General features: G+C 37.9%; 1 protein-coding gene across 1 annotated transcript in view; it reads left to right on the plus strand.

The window, feature by feature from the left end:
* The window catches only part of XK (X-linked Kx blood group), a 60,588-nt gene extending 38,116 nt beyond the window's left edge, over positions 1 to 22,472 (plus strand). The window contains exon 3 of the mRNA XM_044666837.1: positions 21,652 to 22,472. Coding sequence (XP_044522772.1) covers positions 21,652 to 22,472 — 821 coding nt within the window. The remainder of the gene's footprint in view (positions 1 to 21,651) is intronic.
* The last annotated feature ends 2,051 nt before the right edge of the window (positions 22,473 to 24,523 follow it).

Genomic DNA, 24,523 nt, shown 5'->3' on the forward strand with positions numbered 1-24,523 from the left:
ATATATATATATATATATATATAAAATATAGTAAGATAAAAGGATTACTTATAACAGGATGCCTTAACTCTAAGGGAACTAGATTCACCCAAGCTACTCTCCAAACTCCTTACCAATAACTAAAAATTCCCCCAAACACTATCTAAGCAATCTAAAATCCATATATATACATATATGGATTTTAGATTTAATCTAATTATATATATATAATATATAACATATATATATGGATTTTAGATTTAATCTAATTATATATATATATAATTAGATTATCTATATTAAGATTGTCTCCAAGTAGGCAAAGCCAGTGAGCCAAAATGTCAGAGACTCACTGACCAGAGTATGGCTCTGATATGAAATTCAGAGACCAGGCAAGCAGGGTTTCTGGTCTTTCTCCTTTCACAAAAGTTTTCATAGCAGCAGGTATAAACTAGTCTTTTTCTTGATGTTTTTCCACAATGAGGAAAGGACAACCCCTCAAGATATTTCAAGTGTTTCTCTTTCTTTCCTGTCACAAGCAGGGCTATATTGAGAGAGAGAACAGATCTGGCTATTAATACTCCACAGAAGTCAGAGCCTAACTGCCTCAAAACTCTTCTTGCCCTTCCCCCTTTCAACTCTAAACCATGCCCAGAATTCTTTCAGCCTCAGCTACTCTTCAGCCTCTGAGAAAACTTTACAAAATTCCTTAGCTTATCAAAACCTTATCAATATATTCCTAATTTCATCACTATAGTATGACGGATCAAAAAGCAGGCTGTCATTTAATGCTCTTTCAGCATAGTTCCAAATTGCCTTCTAGAATGGGTAGAGCAATTCACAACTCCACCAGCAGCGCATTAGTGTCCCAATTCGGCAACATCTTCTCCAATATTTATCACTTTCCTTTGCTGTCATATTAGCCAGTTTGCTAGATGTGAGGTGGTAGCTCAGAGTTGTTTTGATTTGAATTTCTCTAATTTTAAGAGATTTCGAACACTTTTTCATGTGCTTATTGACAATTTTGATTTCTTTATCTGAAAACTGCTTATTCAATGTCTCTTGCCCAATTATCAAATGGGGAATGGCTTGATTTTTTTGTACAATTGATTTGGTTCTTTATATATTTGAGAAATTAGACCTTTGTCAGAGGTTTTTATTATAAAGATTTTCTTCCCAATTTGTTGCTTCCCTTGTAATTTTGGATGCAATGGTTTTGTTAGTACAAAGAATTTTAATTTAATGTAATCGAAATTATTCATTTTACATTTTGTGATATTCTCTGTTTCTACCTTGGTCTTAAATTCTTTTCTCTCCCATAGATCTGACAGGTATACTATTCTATGTTCACCTAATTTACTTATAGTTTTCATCTTTATATTTAAGTCATTTACCCATTCTGAATTTATCTTGGATAGGGTGTGAGATGTTGATCTAGACCTAATCTTTCCCATATTATTTTACAGTTCTCCTAGCAGTTTTTGTTAAATCGTGGGTTCTTGTCCCAAAATGTGGGATCTTTGGGTTTACCATACACTACCTTGTTGAGGACATTTACCTCAAGTCTATTCCATTGACCCTTCCTTCTGCCTCTTAGCCAGTACCATATTGTTTTGATGACCACTGCTTTATAGTACAGTTTAAGATCTGGTACTGTTAGACCTCTCCTCCTTCACATTTTTTTTCATTATTTCCCTTTATATTCTTGATCTTTTGTTCTTCCAAATGAACTTTGTTATAATTTTTTCCTAATTCAGTAAAAAAATTTCTTGGTGGTGTAAGAAAAAGCATACACAGAGAAGGATTTTTGGAAGGTTGTAAAGAGAAAGAGCTGAGTGACAGGAGAAGCAGTTGGAAGAAAGAGCAAGGGTTTTCTAGGAAAAAAAAAACTCTAAAGAGATTGGCTTGGGACTCAGTGGTGAAAGAAGGAACACCTGGGGATTTTCCCAACCATTACTTTGTGCCTCGAAGACCTGAGATCATACCTGTTTTCACCTGGATAACAACTACAGGAGGCTGGCTAAATTGCTCACAGTGGCTGGAGGAGTTTCGTCTGGGAAAGCACACTGAGCCAACCTGAAGACAATTAATCCTCTCTGTGCCAACAAGAAAAGACATTGCTACCTGCCATTAGATTAGGTTAGCTGGCAGAATAGAGAAAGAGAAAAGAACACTGTCAGGCCAAATCCACTGGCTTGGCTTAGGCCAAAGTGACCCTATATCTCCTTTGTGTTAGAATAAGGATTCCTAATCCCACTCTCCTAACCCTTACTTGAACCTTGTTAATAAAGCACCCCGTTAAGATACTATGCAGTCAGATAAGATTTCTTTGGAAGATACCTGGGAAGATAGAGGATGAAAGGGGAAATTCAGGGAGACAGTTCTAAATAAGCTTCGGTTACATCAAACACAAAGTTGACAGCCATTACTTTCTCCCTAACAGGGACTGTATCCAGAAGGGACTTTCTAGAGGAGCCAGCCAATTCGCTAAACTCTGGCAAAATGTTAACACCAGACCCCAAAGCAGTCCTTTAGCTGAATACTGGTTCTTGTCTCTCCCTGTTCTCAAATTCCATCACAGGGAAAACTCTCTTGAAGCTCTCAGCATTAAGGTGGAGGGTAATAACCCAGTTAGGCTTAAACACACACAACAGTCTATCAAACAAACACACCTTTGGGGTTCTCCCTCCATTTTTTAACAGTATTTTGATAGATATGGCACTGAGTAAGTAAATTAATTTGGGTAGGATTGTCATTTTTATTATGTTAGCTCATCCTATCCATGAGCACTCAATGTTTTTCCAATTAATTAGGTCTAGTTTTAATTGTGCGGAAAGTGTTCTGTAAGTTGTGTTCATATAATTCCTGTGGTTGTCTTGGCAAATAGATTCCTAAATATTTTATATTGTCTAGGGTGATTTTTAAAAATTTTTAAACATTTATTAATATTCATTTTTAACATGGTTACATGATTCATGCTCCTACTTTCCCCTTCACTCCCTGCTCTCCCCCCATCCATGGCCGATGCACATTTCCACTGGTTTTAACATGTGTCCTTGTTCAGGACCTATTTCCAAATTGTTGATAGTTGCATTGGTGTGGTAGTTTCGAGTCTACATCCCCAATCATGTCTGCCACAACCCATGTGCTCAAGCAGTTGTTTTTCTTATATGTTTCCTCTACTGCAGTCCTTCCTCTGAATGTGGGTAGCGTTCTTTACCATAAATCCCTCAGAGCTGTCCTGTGTCATTGCTTTCTGCTGGTACAGAAGTCCATTACATTCGATTTTACCACAGTATATCAGTCTCTGTGTACAATGTTCTTCTGGCTCTGCTCCTTTCCCTCTGCATCAGTTCCTGGAGGTCTTTCCAGTTCACATGGAATTCCTCCAGTTTATTTTTCCTTGTAGCACAATAGTATTCCATCACCAGCATATACCACAATTTGTTCAGCCATTCCCCAATTGAAGGACATACCCTCCTTTTCCAGGTCTTTGCCACCACAAAAAGCACAGCTATAAATATTTTCGTACAAGTCTGTTTATTTATGATCTCTTTGGGGTACAAACCCAACAATGGTAAGGCTGGATCAAAGGGCAAGCATTCTTTTATAGCCCTTTGAGCATAGTTCCAAATTGCCAGCCAGAATGGTTGAATCATTTCACAACTCCACCAGCAATGCATTAATGTCCCAGTTTTGCCACATCCCCTGCAGCATTCATTACTCTCCTCTTCTCTCATTTTAGCCAATCTGCCAATCTGCTAGGTGTGAGGTGATACCTCAGAGTTGTTGTGATTTGCATTTCTCTAATTATTAGAGATTTAGAACACTTTCTCATGTGCTTATTGATACTTTTGATTTCTTTACCTGAAAATTGCCTATTCATGTCTCTTACCCATTTATCAATTGGGGAATGGCTTGATTTTTTATACAATTGCTTTAACTCCTTGTATATTTGAGTAATTAGACCCTTGTCAGAGTTTTTTGTTATAAAGATTTTTTTCCCAATTTGTTGTTTCTCTTCTGATTTTGACTACATTGTTTTTGTTTGTACAAAAGCTTTTTAGCTTAATATAATGAAAACCATTTAATTTACATTTTGTAATTTTCTCTAACTCTTGCTTGGTTTTAAAATCTTTCCTTTCCCAGAGATCTGACAGGTATACTATTTTGTGTTCACTTAACTTGTTTATAGTTTCCCTCTTTATATTCAAGTCATTCACCCATTCTGAATTTATCTTGGTGTAGGGTGTGAGATGTTGATCTAGACCTAATCTCTCCCATATTGTTTTCCAAATTTCCCAGCAGTTTTTGTCAAATAGTGGATTCATGTCCCAAAAGTTGGGCTCTTTGGGTTTATCACACACTGTCTTGCTGATGTCCTTAACCCCAAGTCTATTCCATTGATCCTCCTCTCTATCTCTTAGCCAGTACCATATTATTTTGATGACTGCTGCTTTATAGTATAGTTTAATATCTGGTACTTCTAGGTAGGTCCCCTTCCTTCACATTTTTTTTCATTATTTCCCTTGATATTCTTGATCTTTTGTTATTCCAAAATGAAATTTGTTATAGTTTTTCCTAATTCAATAAACACGTTTTTTGGTAATTTGATAGGTATGGCGCTAAATAGGTAAATTAATTTGGGTAGAATGGTCATTTTTATTATGTTAGCTTGTCCTACCCATGAGCAATTAATGGCTTTCCAATTGTTGAGATCCAGTTTTATTTGTTTGGAAAGTGTTTTGTAGTTATTTTTGTATAATTGCTGTGTTTGTTTTGGTAGATAGATTCCCAAGTATCTTATACTGTCTAGGGTGATTTTAAATGGTGTTTCTCTTTCTACCTCTTGCTGCTCTAATGTGTTGGAAATATATACAAATGCTTATAATTTATGTGCATTTATTTTGTATCCTGCAACTTTGCTAAAGTTGTTGATTATTTCTACAAGCTTCTTAGTTGATTCTCTAGGATTTTTAAGTATACCATCATATCATCTGCAAAGAGTGATAGCTTAGTCTCCTCATTGCCTATTTTGATACCTTCAATTTCTTTTTCTTCTCTAATTGCAAATGCTAGTGTTTCTAGTACTATGTTGAATAATAGAGGTGATAATGGGCATCCTTGTTTCACTCCTGATCTTATTGGGAAGGCTTCTAATTTATCCCCATTGCATATAATGCTTGTTGATGATTTTAGGTATATACTGTTTATTATTTTTAGGAAAGGTCCTTCTATTCCTATACTTTTCAGTGTTTTCAATAGGAATGGATGCTGTATTTTGTCAAAGGCTTTTTCAGCATCTATTGAGATAATCATGTGATTTTTGTTTGTTAGACTGTTGATATGGTCAATTATGTGGATGGTTTTCCTAATGTTGAACCATCCTTGCATTCCTGGTATAAATCCCACCTGATCATGGTGGATGATCTTATCTTCTTAATTACTTGCTGGAGTCTCTTTGCTAGTATTCTATTTAAGATTTTTGCATCTATGTTCATTAGGGAGATTGGTCTGTAGTTTTCTTTCTCTGTTTTTGGTCTACCTGGCTTTGGAATCAATACCATATTCGTGTCATAAAAGGAATTTGGTAGGACTCCTTCTTTGCTTATCATATCAAATAATTTGTATAGTATTAGGATTAGTTGTTCTTTTGAATGTCTGATAGAATTCACTTGTGAATCCATCAGGTCCTGGTGATTTTTCCTTAGGGAGTTCTTTGATGGCTTGTTCAATTTCTCTTTCTGATATGGGATTATTTAGGTATTCTATTTCTTCTGTTGTTAATCTAGACAATTTATATTTTTGTAAATATTCATCCATATCTCCTAAATTGTTATATTTGTTGCCATATAATTGGGCAAAATAGTTTTTAATGATTGCCTTAATTTCCCCTTCATTAGAGGTGAGGTCTCCCTTTTCATCTTTGATACTGTCAGTTTGGTTTTCTTCTTTCCTTTTTTTAATTAGATTGACCAGTACTTTGTCTATTTTATCTGTTTTTTCAAAATACCAGCTTATAGTCTTATTTATTAATTCAATAGTTCTTTTACTTTCAATTTTATTAATTCCTCCCTTAATTTTTAGTATTTCTATTTTAGTTTTCATCTAGGCATTTTTAATTTGCTTGCTTTCTAGTTTTTTGAGTTGCATGCCCAATTCATTAATCTCTGCCCTCCTTAATTTGTTAATATATGCACTCAAGGATATAAATTTCCCCCTGAGTACTGCCTTGGCCACATCCCACAGAGTTTGGTAGGATGTCTCATCATTGTCATTCTCTTCAATTAAATTGTCGATTGTTTCTATGATTTCTTCTTTGACTAATTGGTTTTGGAGAATCATATTGTTTAATTTCCAATTGGTTCTTGATTTGCCTGTCCAGGTGCCCTTACTAATTATTATTTTTATTGCATTATGATCTGTTATGAGGGTAATTTGAGGAAAGGTGTTTGGGATAAGGGAATTGAAAGGAAGATGATTGGAGACTTGGTAAGTGGGTAATCTCGGTTACAGGTAGACTGGGATTAGAGGAGATTCAAGGTATAATAGGACTGAAGTCAGGAGTATAACACAGAAGGGAAACAGAGATCTTCTTGGGAGAAAAAAGCTAAACTAAACAGACTAATACAGCAGGCTTTCAGACTGGGACTTAGACTCAAACACAAGCTAAGGGAAATAGACTAGACTGAAATTAACAAACGGGCTTTAGTTAATTTCACAGGAAGGGACCTATTTTGAAGTAACACCTTCCTTCAAGATGGATGCCCCACCTACCCTCTAAGCCCAGAGTATGTTGTCTCTTTCCCTCTTCTTCCCTCTTGTTAACTAATAGACAAATTACACTAAATAGGACTATTGAAACACAAAGGGTTTATTTGTTTGAAGAATGTTTGTTAGGAAGGTGGATCAAAGGAAAGCCCTTTCAGTTATCTCAGGAACCTCAGGTGGGGGAAGGGAAATAAAGATGGAATCTGAGTAAGGACCTGCCTTAAACTCAATTTTACAAAATGCTATCTAAAGGGAATAAATGATGATTTGATTAAATTATAAATAAAGCTGTCAGTTAGATAACTCTTCACAGATTTAACTCCTCTCTTATTTCTCTCCTTATAAACTCCACAGCCACTAAGGTAAGGGAGGGAAGGCAGGGTGGTATTAGGAAAGGAAGATATAAAGGATTTATGTAAAATAATAATTTCTTAAGTAAATATATCAATGCTAGGCTAAATTTCAATATTGAAGCTAGATAATCTAAGAGCTCGCTCATTGACTTCCTCCCTCCATGGAAGATCCAGTCAACTGCCTCTCCTCAAGATTCTAAAACCTCTAACAGCTTTTTGGAACTCAGCCAAAGCTAGAAAAAACTATATCCCCCAATTCTGTATACTACAGATCTGAGAAGGTTACATTTGTTATATCTACTCTTTTGCATTTTTTTGCAATGTTTCTATGCCCTATTACATGGTCAATCTTTGTGAATGTACCATGTGCAGCTGAAAAGAAGGTGTATTCCTTTTTGTCCCTATTTATTTTTCTCCACATATCAATTAAATCTAATTTTTCTAGGACTTCATTAACCTCTCTTACCTCTTTCTTATTTATTTTTGGTTTGATTTATCTAGATCTGAAAGAGGAATATTTAGATCTCCCACTAGTATGGTTTTACTATCTATTTCCTTCTTGAGCCCTGCCAGTTTCTCCTTTATGAATTTGGATGCTATACCACTTGGTGCATACATATTGAGCAGTGTTATTTCCTCATTGTTTATACTGCCTTTAATCAGGATGTAATGACCTTCCCTGTCTTTTTTAATCATATCTATTTTTACTTTGGCTTTGTCAGAAATCATAATAGCCACTCCTGCCTTCTTTTTCTCATTTGATGCCCAAAAGATTTTGCTCAAGCCCTTAACCTTAAACTTGTGTATGTCCACCTGCCTCATATGTGTTTCTTGTAGACAACATATGGTAGGATTTTGGTTTCTGATCCACTCTGCTATTTGCTTCCATTTTATGAGCGAGTTCATCCCATTCACATTCAGAGTTATAATTATCAGTTGTGCATTCACTGACATTTTTGTATCTTCCCCTAGTCCCACCCCTTCTTCTTACACTATTTTCTTTTAAACCAGTGGTTTGCTTTGAGCCAGTATCCCTTATCCCCTCCCTTTATTGACTTCCCTTTCTACGCCCTCTCTTATTATTCCCCTCTTTTTTTTTTAAAGGCCTAATGAATTCCCTCCCTATTCTTCTCCCCTCCCTTTTATGAGTTTTCTTTCTTTCCCCTCTGTTTCTTATTTACCTTTTCATGTTTCTCTTGATTTTTGTGGTTGGATATCATACTTTCCATTTAGTCCTGGTCTTTTCTGTGCAAATACTTGGAAATCTTCAATTTTGTTGAATGCCCATACTTTCCCCTGGAAGTATATAGTCAGTTTTGATGGGTAGTTGATCCGTGGTTGAAGGCCCAGTTGTCTTGCCTTTCTGAATATCATATTCCAAGCCTTGCGGTCTTTTAGCGTGGAGGCTGCCAGATCCTGTGTGATCCTGATTGGTGCTCCTTGATATTTGAATTTTATCTTTCTGGCTTCTTGTAAGATTTTTTTCTTTTACTTGGAAGCTCTTGAATTTGGCTATTATATTCTTGGGTGTTGTCCTTTCTGGGTCTAGTGTAGAGGGTGATCTATGGATCCTTTCAATGTCTACATTGCCCTCTTGTAGAAATTCAGGGCAATTTTGCTGAATAATTTCTTTTAGTATTGAGCCCATGTTTCTATTAATTTCTGCTTTTTCTGGAAGACCAATAATTCTCAAATTGTCTCCTCTAGACCGGTTTTCTTAGTCTGTCACTTTCTCATCAAGATATTTCATGTTTCCTTCTATTTTTTCAGTCTTTTGACTTTGTTTTATTTGTTCTTGCTGTCTTGAGAGATCATTGGCTTCTAATTGTTCAATTCTAGCCTTTAGGGACTGTTTTTCCTTTTCAATCTGGTCATTTCTGGTCTTCATTTGACTTGCCTCACTTTCTAATTGTGAAATTCTGCCTTTTAAACTGTTATTTTCTTGGCAGATCTCTTCCATCTTTCTCATCATCTCAGATTTGAACTCTTCAATAGCTTGTGACCAGTTTTCATTTTTTTGGGAAGGTTTGGATATGATTTCTTGTTTGTTCTCCTCTGTTGTCTGGATTTTCTCTGTGTAAAAGTTGTTGAGTGTTACAGAGTTCTTCTTGATAATCCTTCTCTTCTGGGGTTTCTGATTTTGGCTTGCCATTGTTAGACCTGTGCCTTCTGAGATTTATCTTCTCACTCAGGGTCTGTCTGCGCTCTCTAGGCTCCCGAGGTCTCAGGTCTCCTTGTTCTCGGGGTCGAGCCTCCTGGTCATCCCTGGTCTGCCCCTCTGCCCGAAGCTTTTTCAACAGTCTCAGGGCGCTGCTTCCACAGCCGTGCTCCCATCTGCACAGGGTCCCCACTTGAGGTCCAAGCCTGTGCTCGAAATCCTTGTCCACACCTAGGGCAATGCCTTCACCCGCGCCAGCGCTCAGGAAAGTCTGTGCTCGTTCTTTAGCCTCTTGGGGTCCTAAGTCTTGCTGCTCTCAGGAACAAGCCCTGGAGCTGCCAGTCACTTAATGGGTGCCCCAAACCTGCTTTCACTCTTCTGCACTGGCCTTGGCACTGTACGTGGTGTGGGGGTTGGAGGAGGGGCTTCTTCCTCTCTCGTTTTAGTGAGAGCTGTTTCACCCCTTTATAGCGTGGAAATGCCCCAATTCCACGTACCTTCAATGCTGTACCCTGTCGTGGGGTCCCTTCGTTGGTCTGGATTTGTTTTCATGTCCCCTTGAGGAGTCCTGTATGCTTCAGTTAGGAGAGATTAAGCAGCTGCTCCTTACTCTGCCACCATCTTAACCGGAAGTCTCTAGGGTGATTTTAAATGGAATTTCTCTTTCTAATTCTTGCTGCTGAGATGTGTTGGAATTATATAGAAATGCTGATGATTTATGTGGGTTTATTTTGAATCCTGCAACTTTGCTAAAGTTGTTGATTATTTCCACTAGCTCTTTAGATGGTTCTCTAGGATTCTTTTAAGTAGACCAGTGGTTCCCAAACTTTTTTGGCCTACAGCCCCTTTCCAGAAAAAATATTACTTAGCACCCCTGTCACATATTATCACCGCCCCCTTACAGTTATTCACTGCCCCCAAATGCACCTGTGACCATCACGGCTCCCCCTGGATCACTGCAGCACCCACCAGGGGACAGTGGTGCCCACTTTGGGAATCACTGAAGTAGACCATCATATCATCTGCAAAGAGTGATAGATAGTTTAGTCTCCTCATTGCCTATTTTAATACCTTCAACTTCTTTTTCTTCTCTAATTGTTACTGGTAGTGTTTCTAGTACAATGTTAAATAATAGAGGTGATAATGGGCATCCTTGCTTCACTCCTGATGTTGCAGATGATGCTTGCTGATGGTTTTAAATATATACTGTTTATTAATTTTAGGAAAGGCCCTTCTATTCCTATACTTTCTAGTATTTTCAATAGGAATGAATGTTGTATTTTGTCAAAGGCATTTTCTGCATCTATGGAGATAATAATGTGATTTCTATTGGTTTGGTTGTTGATATGGTCAATTATGTGGATGGTTATCCTAATATTAAACCATCCTTGCATTCCTGGTATAAATCCCATCGAATTATAGTGAATAATCCTCATGATCACTTGCTGGAGTCTTTTTGCTGGGATTCTATTTAAGATTTTTGCATCTATGTTCATGAAGGAGATTGGTCTATAGCTTTCTTTCTCTGTTTTTGGTCTTGCTTTGGAATCAGTATCATATTTGTCTCATAAAAGGAATTTGGTATAACTCCTTCTTGACTTATTTTGTCAAATAGTTTGCATAATATTGAGATTAGTTGTTCTTTAAATGTTTGATAGAACTCAATTGTGAGTCCCATCAGGCCCTGGGGATTTTTCTTTGATGACTTGTTCGATTTCTATTTCTGATATAGGATTATTTAAGTATTCTATTTCCTCTTCTGTTAACTTAGGCAGTTTATATTTTTATAAATATTCATCTTTATCACCTATATTGATGTATTTGTTGCCATATAATTGGGCAAAATAGTTCTTAATAATTACTTTAATTTCCTCTACATTAGAGGTGATTTTGCCCTTTTCATCTTTAATACTATTCATTTGGTTCTTTTCTTCCCTTTTTAAAATTAGATTAACCAGTACTTTATCTATTTTATTTGATTTTTTTCACAGTACAATCTCCTAGTCTTATTTATTAATTCAGCAATTCTTTTACTTTCAATTTTATTAATTTCTCCTTTAATTTTTAGGCTTTCCAACTTAGTTTTTAATCTGAGGATTTTTCATTTGTTCCATTTCTAGTTTTTTAATTTGCATGTCCAATTCATTGACCTCTTTCCTCTCTGATTTGTTGATATATTTACTCAAGGATATAAATTTACCCTTGAGTACTACTTTGGCTGCATCCCATAGATTTTGATAGGATGACTCCTCATTGTCATTCTCTTCACTGAAATTATTCACTGTTTCTATCCAAACAATTTTGGAGAATCATATTATTTAATTTCCAATTAATTTTTGTTTTGTCTCTCCATGTACCCTTATTAATTATTATTTTATTGCATTATGATCTATAAAGGTTTCATTTATTATTTCTGCTTCCCCCCGTTGTTTTTGCAATGTTTTTATGCCCTATTAAATGGTCAATTGTTGTGAATATACCATGTACTGCTGGAAAAGAAGATGTATTCCTTTTGTCCCTGTTTATTTTTCTCCATATATCTATTAACTGTAATTTTTCTAAGATTTCATTCACATCTCTTACCCCTTTCTTATTTATTTTTTGCTTTGATTTATCTAGATCTGATAGAGGAAGGTTCAGGTCTCCCACTACTATAGTTTTACTATCTATTTCCTCCTTAAGCTCCAATAGTTTCTCGTTTTAAAATTTGGATGCTACACCATTTGGTGCATTCATGTTGAGTACTGATATTTCATCATTGCCTATACTGCCTTTTATCAGGATGTAATTACCTTCCCTATCTCTTTTAATCAGATCTATTTTTACTTTGGCTTTTTCAGATATCATGATTGTGACTCCTGAGTTCTTTTTCTCAGTTGATGCCCAATAAATTTCGTTCCAGCCTCTTACCTTTAACCTGTGTGTGTCTATCTGCCTCATATGTGTTTCTTGTAGACAACATATGGTAGGATTTTGGTTTCTAATCCACTCTACTATTTGCTTCTGTTTTATAGGTGAGTTTATCCCATTCACATTCAGAGTTATGATTACCACCTATGTATTCCCCATAATTTTGATTTCCTCTCCTAATCCTGCCCTTTCTTCTTTCATCATTTCCTTTTATACCAGTATTTTGCTTTTAATCAGTCCCCCTAAACCCCACCCTTATTTTACTTCCCTTCCCACCCCCTCCCTTCTTATTCCCCTCTTATTTTTCTTTAAGGTCTATTAAATTTCCTCCCCACTCTCTTTCTCTCCCTTTTGGTCCTTCCCACCCTATTCCCTCCCCTTGGTTTTCCCTCTCAACTTCCCTATAGGGTAAGGTAGAATTCTATACCCCAATGGATCTAGATGCTCTTCCCTCTTATTATAGGAAATTTATAGATAGGACTTATTATAGATAGTATAAGAGCAGACCCAGCAAAATCTGGCAGAAGCTGGATATTCCAAATTTGGAATTGTTGGCAGGTGCCAGTACACAGAGACTGGTAAAAGTTGACAGTTTTTTTTCCCTGGAGGTGTGAGAAGTGGAGCTGGAGTTGGGGCTACTGTGCAGCTAGCCTGTGGACTTTTTCTGGGAATCTTGGACATTTGAGTTAACTTTGAATTCACTGAGAGATCAATCTTCAATCAAAATATTGGGTTGAGGTTAAGTGCTTTACTGGACTCGCAGACACTAAACCCTATACTCCCTAGTTTTTACTGAATTAATTTGCTGAGTTCCTGGAGGGTTTCCTGAGACCTGATTTATCTTGCTACCATCCTGAGAAGTACTCCGTGAGATTCTCACCTTTCACTGCCTTAACAGCCCTGCCTATTCTGGCTGCTTTATAGTTAATGTTAGTGAAGCTACCACCCCTATCCAACATTCTAACAGTTGGCCCATAGGCTAATTTGTCAGTTGATCCTCTCATCTCCTTCTCTACCCTTGATAACAATTAAAAACCCTTTTTATAACTTTCTTGACTTCTTCTTCCCAGTCTATAAGAACCCACTGATAATTTTAACTTTCCCTGGCTATGTTTTGGTTTCTGTTACTTGTTGTTTTCCCAGCTAAATTTGAAAGTTTGTAACCTCTCCTAAATCAGCTGTGGGATACTTTTAATCCAGCTTTACTGGTGTTTCCCCTTATACTCCTCTACCTATTCCCTCATTCTCCAAGTCACTTATTTCATTTATTTATTTCACTCTCAGAACTGAGTAAGTTTTAAATCTTACACCTATTAGCACTCTCTTCCTCTCCTTCTTATAATAGCATTCTTCCCCTCCCCCTCTCCCTCTGATGTACCTCTCTATGTGGTCTAATTTATCCCATTTTTCTTCTTTCTTCAAGTTTCTCTTGGTGCCATCTTCTATTCCCCACCTCCTTTTTAACATATCATTTTAAACCACTTAATATCCCATTCTCTACCTATGAATAATTTTTCTATCTACTATGATAGCGAAAACAATTTTTGAGAGTTACAAATATCATTTTTCCATATAGGAATATAAAGAATTTGACCTTACTGAAGCCCTTAATTTTTTCCCCCTCTTTATTGTGTACCTTTTCATGTTTCTCTTGAATTTTGTATTTGGACATCAAATTTTCCACTTAGTTCTGTATTTTCTTTACAAATACTTGGAAATCTTCTATTTTGTTGAATGCCCATACTTTCTTGGAAGTATATAGTCAGTTTTGATGGGTAGGTGATTCTTGGTTGTAGACCCAATTCTCTTGCCTTTCTGAATATCATATTCCAAGCCTTGTGGTCCTTTAGCGTAGAAGCTGCCAGATCCTGTGTAATCCTGACTGGGGTTCCATGATATCTGAATTGTCTCTTTCTGGCTTCTTGCAATATTTACTCCTTGACTTGGAAGCTCTTGAATTTGGCAATTACATTCCTGCGCGTTGTCTTTTGAGGGTTTAATGTAGAGGGTGATCTATGGACTCTTTTAATGTCTATTTTGCCCTCTTATTCAAGAACATCAGGGCAGTTTTTTTGGATAATTCCTTGAAATATGGTGTCAAGACTTCTCTTTTTTTCTAGGTTTTTCAGGTAGATGAATGATTCCCAAAGTGAGCGCCACTGCCCCCTAGTGGGTGCTGCAGTGATGGCCACAGGTGCATTTGGGGGCAGTGATAGTATGTGACAGGGGGTGCTAAGTAATATTTTTTTCTGGAAAGGGGGTAGTATGCCAAAAACATTTGGGAAACACTGAGGTAGACCAATGATTCTCAAATTGTCTCTCCATGTCTGTTTTCTAGATCACTTGTTTTTTTCAATAAGATATTTCATGTTTCCTTCTATTTTTTCATTCTTTTGATTTTGTTTTATTAATTCTTGCTGTCTTGTGAAATCATTAGCTTCTACTTGCCCAATTCTAGTCTTTAAAGACTGATTTTCTGCTATGATCTTTTGACTTTTCCTTTACAGTTTCATCTAACCTGCTTTTCATGGCTTCCAGCACGTCAATTCTGGTATCCAATTTGCTTATTCTTCATGTGATTTCTGTGTTTCTTTTTCCAAGTGGGAGATTCTGTCTTTTAAACTGTTATTTTCTTTTTGAATTACATGCATTTCTATTTCCCACTTTTCTTGTCATTTTTTCTTCTATCTTTCTTACTTAGTTCTTGAACTCCATTTTGAGTTTCTTTAAAGCTTGTGACCAATTTCCATTTTTTTTGGAAAGTTTGGATATGTTTGCTTGCTTGCCACTTTTTGCTATCACCTTTACACTCTGATCCTTTTCTCCAAAGAAGTTATCCAATGTCAGAGGCTTTCTCTGTTGTATCTTTTTTTTTTTTTTTTTTTTTTTTTTGGTACTTGTGGATCGTAGTTCTTGGGTATTGGTGGCCATTGCTGTGTTAATTTTATCTTTTCTCTTGTCAGCCAGAAGTCTGAATGAGGAGGGCAGGCATGTGTCAGTGTAGCAAGATACAGAGCAACTTTTGCCCTGAGGTTATTTTTCCTGTCTTCACAGTGTCTGCTGTGGGCAGTCTGTCTCTGTTCTATCTCTGCTCCTGTGCTCTATGTGCCTCAGCCTTGGGTCCCAAGTTTGGCCTCCAGGGCTTTGCAACTGTCCTCAGGGGTAAGTCTGTGATGTCCTCAGCCAGGCCCCGGAGAATTTGGAAATTGTCCTGGTCCTCACTCTGACTCTGGCGCAATAGGTGGTGTGGGGGAGAGGTGATCAGCTTGTGCTTTGATAGGTATAATTTTACCCCCTTATAGCATGGAAATGCCTAAACCCTGCCTACCTTCAAGGCTGCACTCTGTGGCAGTGCTCCTTCACTTGTGTAATTTAGATTTTTGTCCTTTTGAGATGCTTTGTTGTGATGGTAGTAGAGAGAGTTGTGAAGTTCCTTCTACACTGAGGCCATCTTAGCCCTGAAGGTCTCTAAAATATAGTTTAAAACAAAACTTGGGCTTAGTATCATAGATTTAGAGTTGGAAAGGACTTTAGTTTATCTAGACTCTTGGTTCTAAAACTTTTTGTTTAATTACCCCTTTATACAATGTTTTTTTAAACCCTTTCCTTCTATTTTAGAATCAATACTATGTATTGGTTCCTAGGCAGAAGAATGGTAAAGGCTAGTCAGTGGGGGTTAAGGGACTAGCCCAGGGTCATACAGCTAGGAAGTGTCTGAAGCCATATTTGAACCCAGGACTTCTTGTCTCTGAGCCTGGCTTTCCATCCACTGAGCAATCTAACTGCCTCCACTCCTTTATAAAATTTTGAAAAATTATTGAAGATTCTAAAGATATTTTGCTTATGTGTGTCTATTGATATTTGCCATATTATAAATTTAAACCTCTTAGCATTATTATGAAAATAGTTTTGACTTTATGGATCTCCTGAAAGGGTCAAGGGAACTTGGACCACACTTTCATAACTACTAGTCTATACAAAACCCCTCTTTTGCAGATGAAGAAACTTGTGCTCTAAGAGATATAGTTGCCTAAATTCACAATTTTTAAAAGCTAGAGTCAAGATTTGAACCCAGAATTCCTCCCACTTTACCTGGGGGAAGAGAGGAGGTGAGAAAGAGATGGTGAGAAGGAAATATTTACTGAATCAGTATGAATTATTTAGTAGACTTCCAGGTGTTAAAAAGGATTTTCTGCAAAGAGTAGGTGTGTTTTATCCAGATTTTAAAAAAAATAACTTATTATTGAATAGTTAGATAAGATATTGGCATTTCTTCCTGACTACATTTATGGGAAATAAATTTTTATAGCAGAGTTTTCCAGAAGCACTGAGCTCTTGCTCTATTAAATTATTATTTGGCATTTGGTTAGTGTGTGGTAATAAAAAGCATTTCCAAAATAAATTCAATTATATGGGTGAAAGGACATAACTTTTTACCTTACTGGGATGAAATCTGGTTGATTCTTTTTTCAGGGAAACTCAGAAAGCAAGTGTGGGAAGACAGAATCATGCCGTATTTGTTAAGTATTCTTTCATAATAAATTCTATCCATTCACTAATGTTTCTTGTGATTCTTTTAGATAGAAGGCACTGACGAAAATATAAAGGAAAGGAGCAAGTCAAGATAGGAGGCTTAGTCAAGATGGTGTTTGGTCAGGTAGCATTAAAAGTAAGAGCATATAGTCCAGGGAATTTTTAGCTTTTGTACCTTAGGCTTTTGTTATTCTGTCCTTTCTTTCTTTTAAAAATTTATTTTTAAAAAGGGCTGGGCAATGGGGCTTAAATGACTTTCCCAGGGTCACACAGCTAGGAAGTGCTAGAGGGCAGATTTTAACCCAGGACCTCTTGTCACTTGACCTGACTCTCAACCTACTGAGCCACCTAGCAGTCCCCCAGCCCTCAATTCTTCAGTAAAGCTTCTTAACCTTGACTGGGTACTATTTGAGCTAATGATCAATCCATTGATCATGCAGTAAGCATATGTTCCAGGCACTGGGCTCTAGGTAGGATTCTTTCATTTAGAGTTATACTAGAAGCAGTGAAAGAAGGAGAAACTTTTGGCATTCAAGGACTTCTGCAATCTCTTATTACCCTCCCATTCTGCATTATCTCACACTATTCCACCAGATGGGCTGCTAGGTGATATAACATATAGAATCTTGAGCCAGGAGTCAGGAAGACCTGAGTTCAAATTCAGTTTCAGATACTTACTGGCTATGGCCCTGGACATGTCACTTATCCCTATTTGTCTCAGTTTCCTCATTATAAAATGAACTAGAGAAGGAAATGACAAACCACTTTAGAATCTTTGCCAAGAAAACACTCAATTGCGGTCATGAAGAGTCAGTCACAACTTAAACAACAACAGCTCCACTAAATGACACATTAGATAGAGGGTTAGGTGGTCAGGCAGGAAAACCCAAGTTCAAATCCAGCCTTAGACATTTCCTAGTCAACTGACCCTGGATGAGACCCTTAACCTCTTTCTGCCCCCATTTTCTCAGCCATAAAATGAGAGTAATAGTAGTACGTACTTCCTAGTATTATTATGAGAATTGAATGAGATAATAATTTTAACACATAGCAGAAATGCCTGGCATATAGTAAATACTTCATAAATGCTTGTTCCTCCTTCCCTCCATAGGCAAAATGGACTACTTATTGACCCTCTTACCTGTCCCTTTTGTCCCACCTCTGTACTATTGTTCCCAATGTTCTGTAAGCCTGGAATGCCGTCTCTACTTTTCATCAGCATGACATAATCTTCATATTTTACTTTTTATTAATAGCAGAAACAATGTAAGTATTAAAAATAACTACATTGACAAGTACAGTAAAATTTCCAGCAGACAAGTATGAAATAATTTTGCTTTTGTTATAGTATGTGAAATAGCTATCCTAGCCCAATTCACAGAGAAATATGTTGATAATTTTAAATTTATGAGTTGAGAGAGCTATTTATTAAAATATGAATCCTATTATGACAGTGCCTAAACCTTCCTAATATTATGATCATTCTTTTAAAATGATAACTCACCTTCTAATAACACTTAGAGATTTACTAAGCACTTTTCTCATAAATACTACAAGGTAGGTAGCATGAGTTTTATTATCCCAATTTTATAGATGAGGATGCTGAAGGTCAAAGAAGTTAGTGACTTGACATGATCACACAGCTAGTTTCAGAGCAAGATTTTGAACTTAGATCTCCTGACTGGAAGTTCTTCCTTTTTCTATCCTATTGTGACATTCAGTTGTTTCAGACATGTCCAACTCTTCATGACCCTATTTGAGGTTATCTTGGCAAAGATACTGGAACAGTCTGCCATTTCCTTCTCCAGCTTATTTTACTGTTGAGACAGAGTTAAGTGATTATCCCAGGGTCACACAGCTAGTAAGTGTCTGCGGTCAAATTTGAACTCAGAAAGATGAATTCTCCTGACTCCAGGCATGGCACTCTATTATACCTATATACAACTCAGCTGCCATACTATGTGCCATTGTCTCTTTTCCTACTGTTAAATGCTGCTGGCATTAAAATCATTAAAAATATTAGTAGTTACTGCTTGTACCTAGATGTTCACATTTTTTGATAACTAAAATTGTTGAAGTTTTGTGTCCACGTAAGTAATGAAGATTCTGCTTCAGTAAAGGATATTTACACACTAGGAGTCACCTACACTAATATAGTCACAAGTCTTGAAACCTACTCCTTATCATCTCCTCAAATTCTCTTATAACTTCAGAATGTATAAAAGCAACTATAGCTTCACAAATGTTCTAAGATAATAGTAACATGGACTGCTATACTATATAGCTTGTAGCAGGTGTTATAATTCTCATTTTTTAAGATGATAAAAAAGTAGAATAGTACTAGGTATACAAATCTGCCCCCCAAAAGATAGCCTGGCCTGCAAGCAGCTTATAATTTAAAGGGGGAAGATAACACAGAAAATAAAACTGAGGAGTTTGGGGAAGGGAGGATGGAGAAGTCCTAAGGAATGCAGCTGGGTGTAAAATGAAATGACTGTCTTGGGCACACTCCTTAAATAAAAGTTGTGGGAAGAGCTCTCCATTCCAGCTTCCAATCAGAAGAATCCCAGGGGCAGAAGGTATTTAAGAGGTATGAGTACCAAAACTGATGGAATCTTGCAGGATGATGGAGCCATAACAGAGAGGTTGAAGGGGCTAAAGTAAAACAAATGAGTTGGTGGTAAAATCAAGGCTAGATTCCTATGTCTTGATTTTAACTGATGTTCTTCTAAATTGTAGGTTGTGGTCTTTTTTTTTTTTTTTTTTTTTGGAGTCGGGGCAGTTGTTTGGTTTTTTTTTTTTTTTTAGTTGCAATGGCTTATGCTTCCACATTAAGTGTGCTATTAGCATTTGGGGTAATGCCCATGACTGAAGAACATTTAGTTATACTGGCTGTTTTGCTGCAGTTGTGGATATTTGTGAAACTATCATTGATTAAGGTGCTAATAAAAACAAGAGTAAAGGGAAGGAGACAAGCCGTATGTATGTTAAATGTTACAGTGCATAATAATACTAATCAGAAGTAAATGAAAGAAACAATGAATATGCCAGGAAGGAGTTTAAAGAAATACAGTGTTTCACAGGGTCAGTGACAGCTTCATCTAATCAATACCATCTACTTCATTTCAAGGATGGGAGTAAATGATTTTCCCTCTCCCTTCCCCACTCTTCCTCTCTCCCTTCCTCCCTCCATCTCCCTCTTCTTCTCTCCCTCTTCTTCTCTCCCTCTTCTTCTCTCCCTCTTCCCCTCTCCCTCTTCTTCTCTCCTTCCTTCCTTCCTTCCTTCCTCCCTTCCTCCCTTCCTCCCTCTCTTCCTCCCTTCCTCCCTTCCTCCCTTCCTCCTTTCCTCCTTTCCTCCTTTCTTTCTTTCTTTCTTTCTTTCTTTCTTTCTTTCTTTCTTTCTTTCTTTCTTTCTTTCTTTCTTTCTTTCTTTCTTTCTTTCTTTCTTTCTTTCTTTCTTTTCCCTTCCTCTACCTTCCTTCTTCCCCTCCTCACTCTTCCTTGTCTGTCTTTGGCTCTTTTTCTTCTCCCATTCCTTTCTTTTTTTCTTTTTTCTTTTTTTTTTAAACCCTTAACTTCTGTGTATTGACTCCTAGGTGGAAGAGTGGTAAGGGTGGGCAATGGGGGTCAAGTGACTTGCCCAGGGTCACAGAGCTGGGAAATGTCTCAGGCCAGATTTGAACCTAGGACCTCCCATTTCTAGGCCTGACTCTCAATCCACTGAGCTACCCAGCTGCCCCTTCCCATTCCTTTTTAATCACTGCTGCTCATCTCCTCTGAGGCAGCTTATATGTTAGGAAGATGCTGCCCCATTGCTACCCCATCTAAAACTGGAGGCGGTGGGAAGGAACTTTGCCCCTAGTCTGCCTTAGCTTAGTTCTCACAACAGTCTCATTCTTTTCCAGAAGTGACTTTGAGGCTATCACTGCTTGAGTTTATAGTCAGGTTTCAGAACTTTTCAGTCTCTCCCAGAAGGAGGAAAAAGTAATCTGTTCTTGGGAAAAAAACAAAGAAGTCTGACCTGACCCACCAGCTTGTTCCCATTTCTCCTGGCCAGAGGTGTAGAACCTTTTGACATAAGACATAGACACTCCTTCTTTCTCCATGCCTTTGCCCAAAGTGTCCTCCTTGCCTGGGATGCACTCATTTCTATATGTCTTCCTCTATCCCTTCAAAATTCTACTCAAGGGGGCAGCTGGGTGGTTCAGTATATTGAGAGCCAGACGTAGAGACAGGAGGTCCCAGGTTCAAATCTGGCCTCAGACACTTCCTAACTGTGTGACCCTGGGCAAGTCACTTTAACCCCATTGCCTAGCCCTTACTGCTCTTCTGCTTTGGAACCAATACACAGTATTGATTCTAAGACAGAAGGAAAGGGTTTAAAAAAAAAAAACAACTCCACTCAAGTGCTATCTCCTTTATAAGACTAATCATCCCAACTGTTCCTGCCTCCCCCCAAATTACTTTACAATTTCCTTATATGTGTGTGTACGTTTGCTGGAATAGTCTATAAGCTCTTTGAAAGCGCGAACTGTTTAATTCCCCTCTCTGTGTCTGTAGTGCCTAACCTAGCACCTGACAACCAAAAGATGCTTAGTAAGCATTTTGTGGGTCAATTTTGTAAGTATCACCAAAAGAAAGTGTTTTAATCCCCATTTTGTAGATGATAAAAACCAGAGACTAGAGCTATTAAGTGCTTACAATAAATATAGGCACTATGCAAAGCACCCTGCCGCATACAAATACCAAAGAGAAAAAAAAAAAAAAAGCAGTCCTTGCCCTCAGGTAGCTTACGATCTAATGGGGGAAGGACAACCCAGAAAATAAAACTGCTGTGGTAATTACAATGCGAGTCAAAAACCCTTACATCCAAACGTCCTAATGTGGGCTCCTGTCAGACTTTATGCATGAGCTGATCCTTGAGCTGCCTCACCTTTTCTCTTACAGGTGTCTTCATGACCCTGTGCCTGCTGTCTATCGTATACGGGGCTTTACGTTGCAACATCCTGGCCATCAAGATCAAGTACGATGAATACGAGGTCAGCGTGAAGCCTGCCGCCTATCTCTGCATCTTTCTCTGGCGGAGCTTTGAGATCGCAACACGTGTCGTGGTCCTGGTCCTTTTCAGCTCAGTCCTCCAAATCTGGATCCTCCCGGTGGTACTCCTCAATTTCTTTGGCTTTTTTTTTTACCCCTGGATTCTCTTCTGGAGGAGTGGCTCCCCCTTTCCAGAGAATATCAAGGCCATGAGCAGAATGGGCACCACCATCGTGCTCTGCTTCCTCACCTTCCTGTACGCAGGCATCAACATGTTTTGTTGGTCCGCCGTTCAGCTGAAGATCAACAGCCCCGACTTGATCAATAAGTCCCAGAACTGGTACAGGCTGTCGGTCTATTACATGCTGAGGTTCATTGAGAATGCTTTCCTCCTCCTTTTGTGGTACATCTATAAGACAGACATTTATATGTACGTGTGTGCTCCCTTGCTCATTCTGAAGCTGCTGATTGCATATTGCACAGCCATCCTATTTATGCTAGTGTTTTACCAGTTTTTCCACCCTTGCAAAAAGCTCTTCTCCTTTAGTATTACTCAAGGCCTGCTGTCATGCTTCAGGTGTCTTTGCTTTCCTTGTAAAAGGCGGAGGCACAGCGACCCTGCAGAAAGGGCAGACTTGAAGTCACAGGATGACTCTGAAATCCCCATCCAGCCGCAGAAAAGCGAGTCACAGAGCAGAAACTCACAGCTGAGTGTCCCTTCTGATTCTTAACAGGACCGGGAGTAAGATGGTGTCTCTGCTGACAGCCACTGCTTATGTTTACACAAGTCCTCTGTATCTTGTTTTCTGGGTCTGACTGATGCTTGTTCGTTGATGCCTGTAACAATACCGGGGAATGTCTTTGAATAGACAGGAAGTTATCCCTACAAGTGCATCCCCTACTCCCTGCCAGCTAGCTTGCTCTGTTTGCCACTGGAGTACGGAATATGTGTGTGAATGTGTGTGTTTGTGCAGACTTCCAAGGAGAATTACAGAGTATCAGTCCAGTGTGGTACAATGCAAGACATCCTATTCAACAAAGATTGTCTGTATAAGTGTGAATGGTTGGATTCTCCCAGTTGGCATTATCCTCTTTTAGTTTTAAAAAAAGACAGCATGCTTTAGTCACACTGCAGGTCAGGACCTTCTGGAATTTTATCTCAGCTAACAGAAATCAGGAAATCTGAAATTGGTTTGGTTAGGTAGAATGGGCAAAAGGTCTCTTTTTTGCTTGGGTTTCCTGATTATCCTGTCTAGAAATCCAGCTTAGTCATCAGTCTTAAAGATGGTTCTTGTGTAAAAGTTGGCTTTAGTGACAGAAAGTCTCTGCTATGGCCATCCCACCAAGCCATGCCTTCCTTCTCTCAATTTCTTAAAGTGAAACAGAACAATTTACAATGAGCCCTTGAACACGTTTTTTTTTCTTTTTTGCTTCTGCTTAGCCCAAGAGGTTTATGTTTAAATGCAGAAAAAAAAAACAGGCCTTTTCTTCAACTGGTTGGTGGCACTGATTGCCAGTGCATGGTGTAAGTAGCCAGATGGTGGGGCTTATGAGCTTGATTTTCAAATCTTCGAATGTGCTGTTTTCACAATTTGATGATTTCTGACCTTAGATCATATGCATTCAAGAATTTGGATCTGGAGACTTTAAGTGTTAAATGTCCCTAAGGACAAACATATTCTAGCTCTGAATTTGATCTTTGAAGCTCTGGGGTTTTTGGAAAACTTTTGTAGGCATTAGGCACATAGGAGAATTTCAGGATCATAAAGATCATTAAGCATTAAAATGACTAATTGAGGAAATTACGGAGTCTCCTTCTCTGGGGGCCTCCATAAACATGACACCATTCTTTAGGGGATGGTTATATGTGGGTCACCTTGAAGGCAGTCTTCTAGCCTCTCAAAGTCCATTCTTCCCAGAAGATTCTGTGAAGTCACAGAAAAACTGAGATTTAATTAAAAAAAAACTATCTTTTGAAAGTTTATCATTTCTCCCAAAAGTTCTTAGCAAAGACCAGTATAATTTTTATAAATTACTTGGGAATTCCAGGCCAGTGTTATCCAGGTAGGATATTTTGGTTTTTATTATATAAAGGAGAAAAAAACTTAGACTAAAAAGATAGCCAAACCATGATGTGGACTTTAATGCCACAACTCTCTCCCCTGCCCCAAAGAAATTAAGTGACCCAGAATCCAATGACTACCTAGGATGCCACCTTTTTATTGGATGCATTGGATGCATGTAGTAATTTTAACATAAACTGAAGAAGGCTTCTGATTCAATCAATTCCCCCTTTACTGACCTCTTTAATTTGGTACTGTGTGTATATGGATGTGTATGTATATATGTGTGTGTTGACATGAAGTTGGGTATTATTCACTCAAGTGTATAGGGGAAGCTATAATCCAATACCTTTAAGTTTTCACATTAAAATTTTTCCCATGTAATACTTGGAACCTGACTGAAGCAAAAATATCTTTTAACATGCTTAAAAATGAAACAATGGGGGCAGCTGGGTAGCTCAGTGGAGTGAGAGTCAGGCCTAGAGACAAGAGGTCCTAGGTTCAAACCCGGCCTCAGCCACTTCCCAGCTGTGTGACCCTGGGCAAGTCACTTGACCCCCATTGCCCACCCTTACCACTCTTCCACCTATGAGACAATACACTGAGGTACAAGGGTTTAAAAAAAATTACAAAAAAAAAAATGAAACAATGGCAGTATTAGAAAATAAAACAATTTAGGCAAAAGCCATTAAATGCACTATGCTAATGTCAGTCTTTTT

Source organism: Gracilinanus agilis, chromosome 3 (genome assembly GCF_016433145.1).
Source record: "Gracilinanus agilis isolate LMUSP501 chromosome 3, AgileGrace, whole genome shotgun sequence".
Lineage (NCBI taxonomy): Eukaryota > Metazoa > Chordata > Mammalia > Didelphimorphia > Didelphidae > Gracilinanus > Gracilinanus agilis.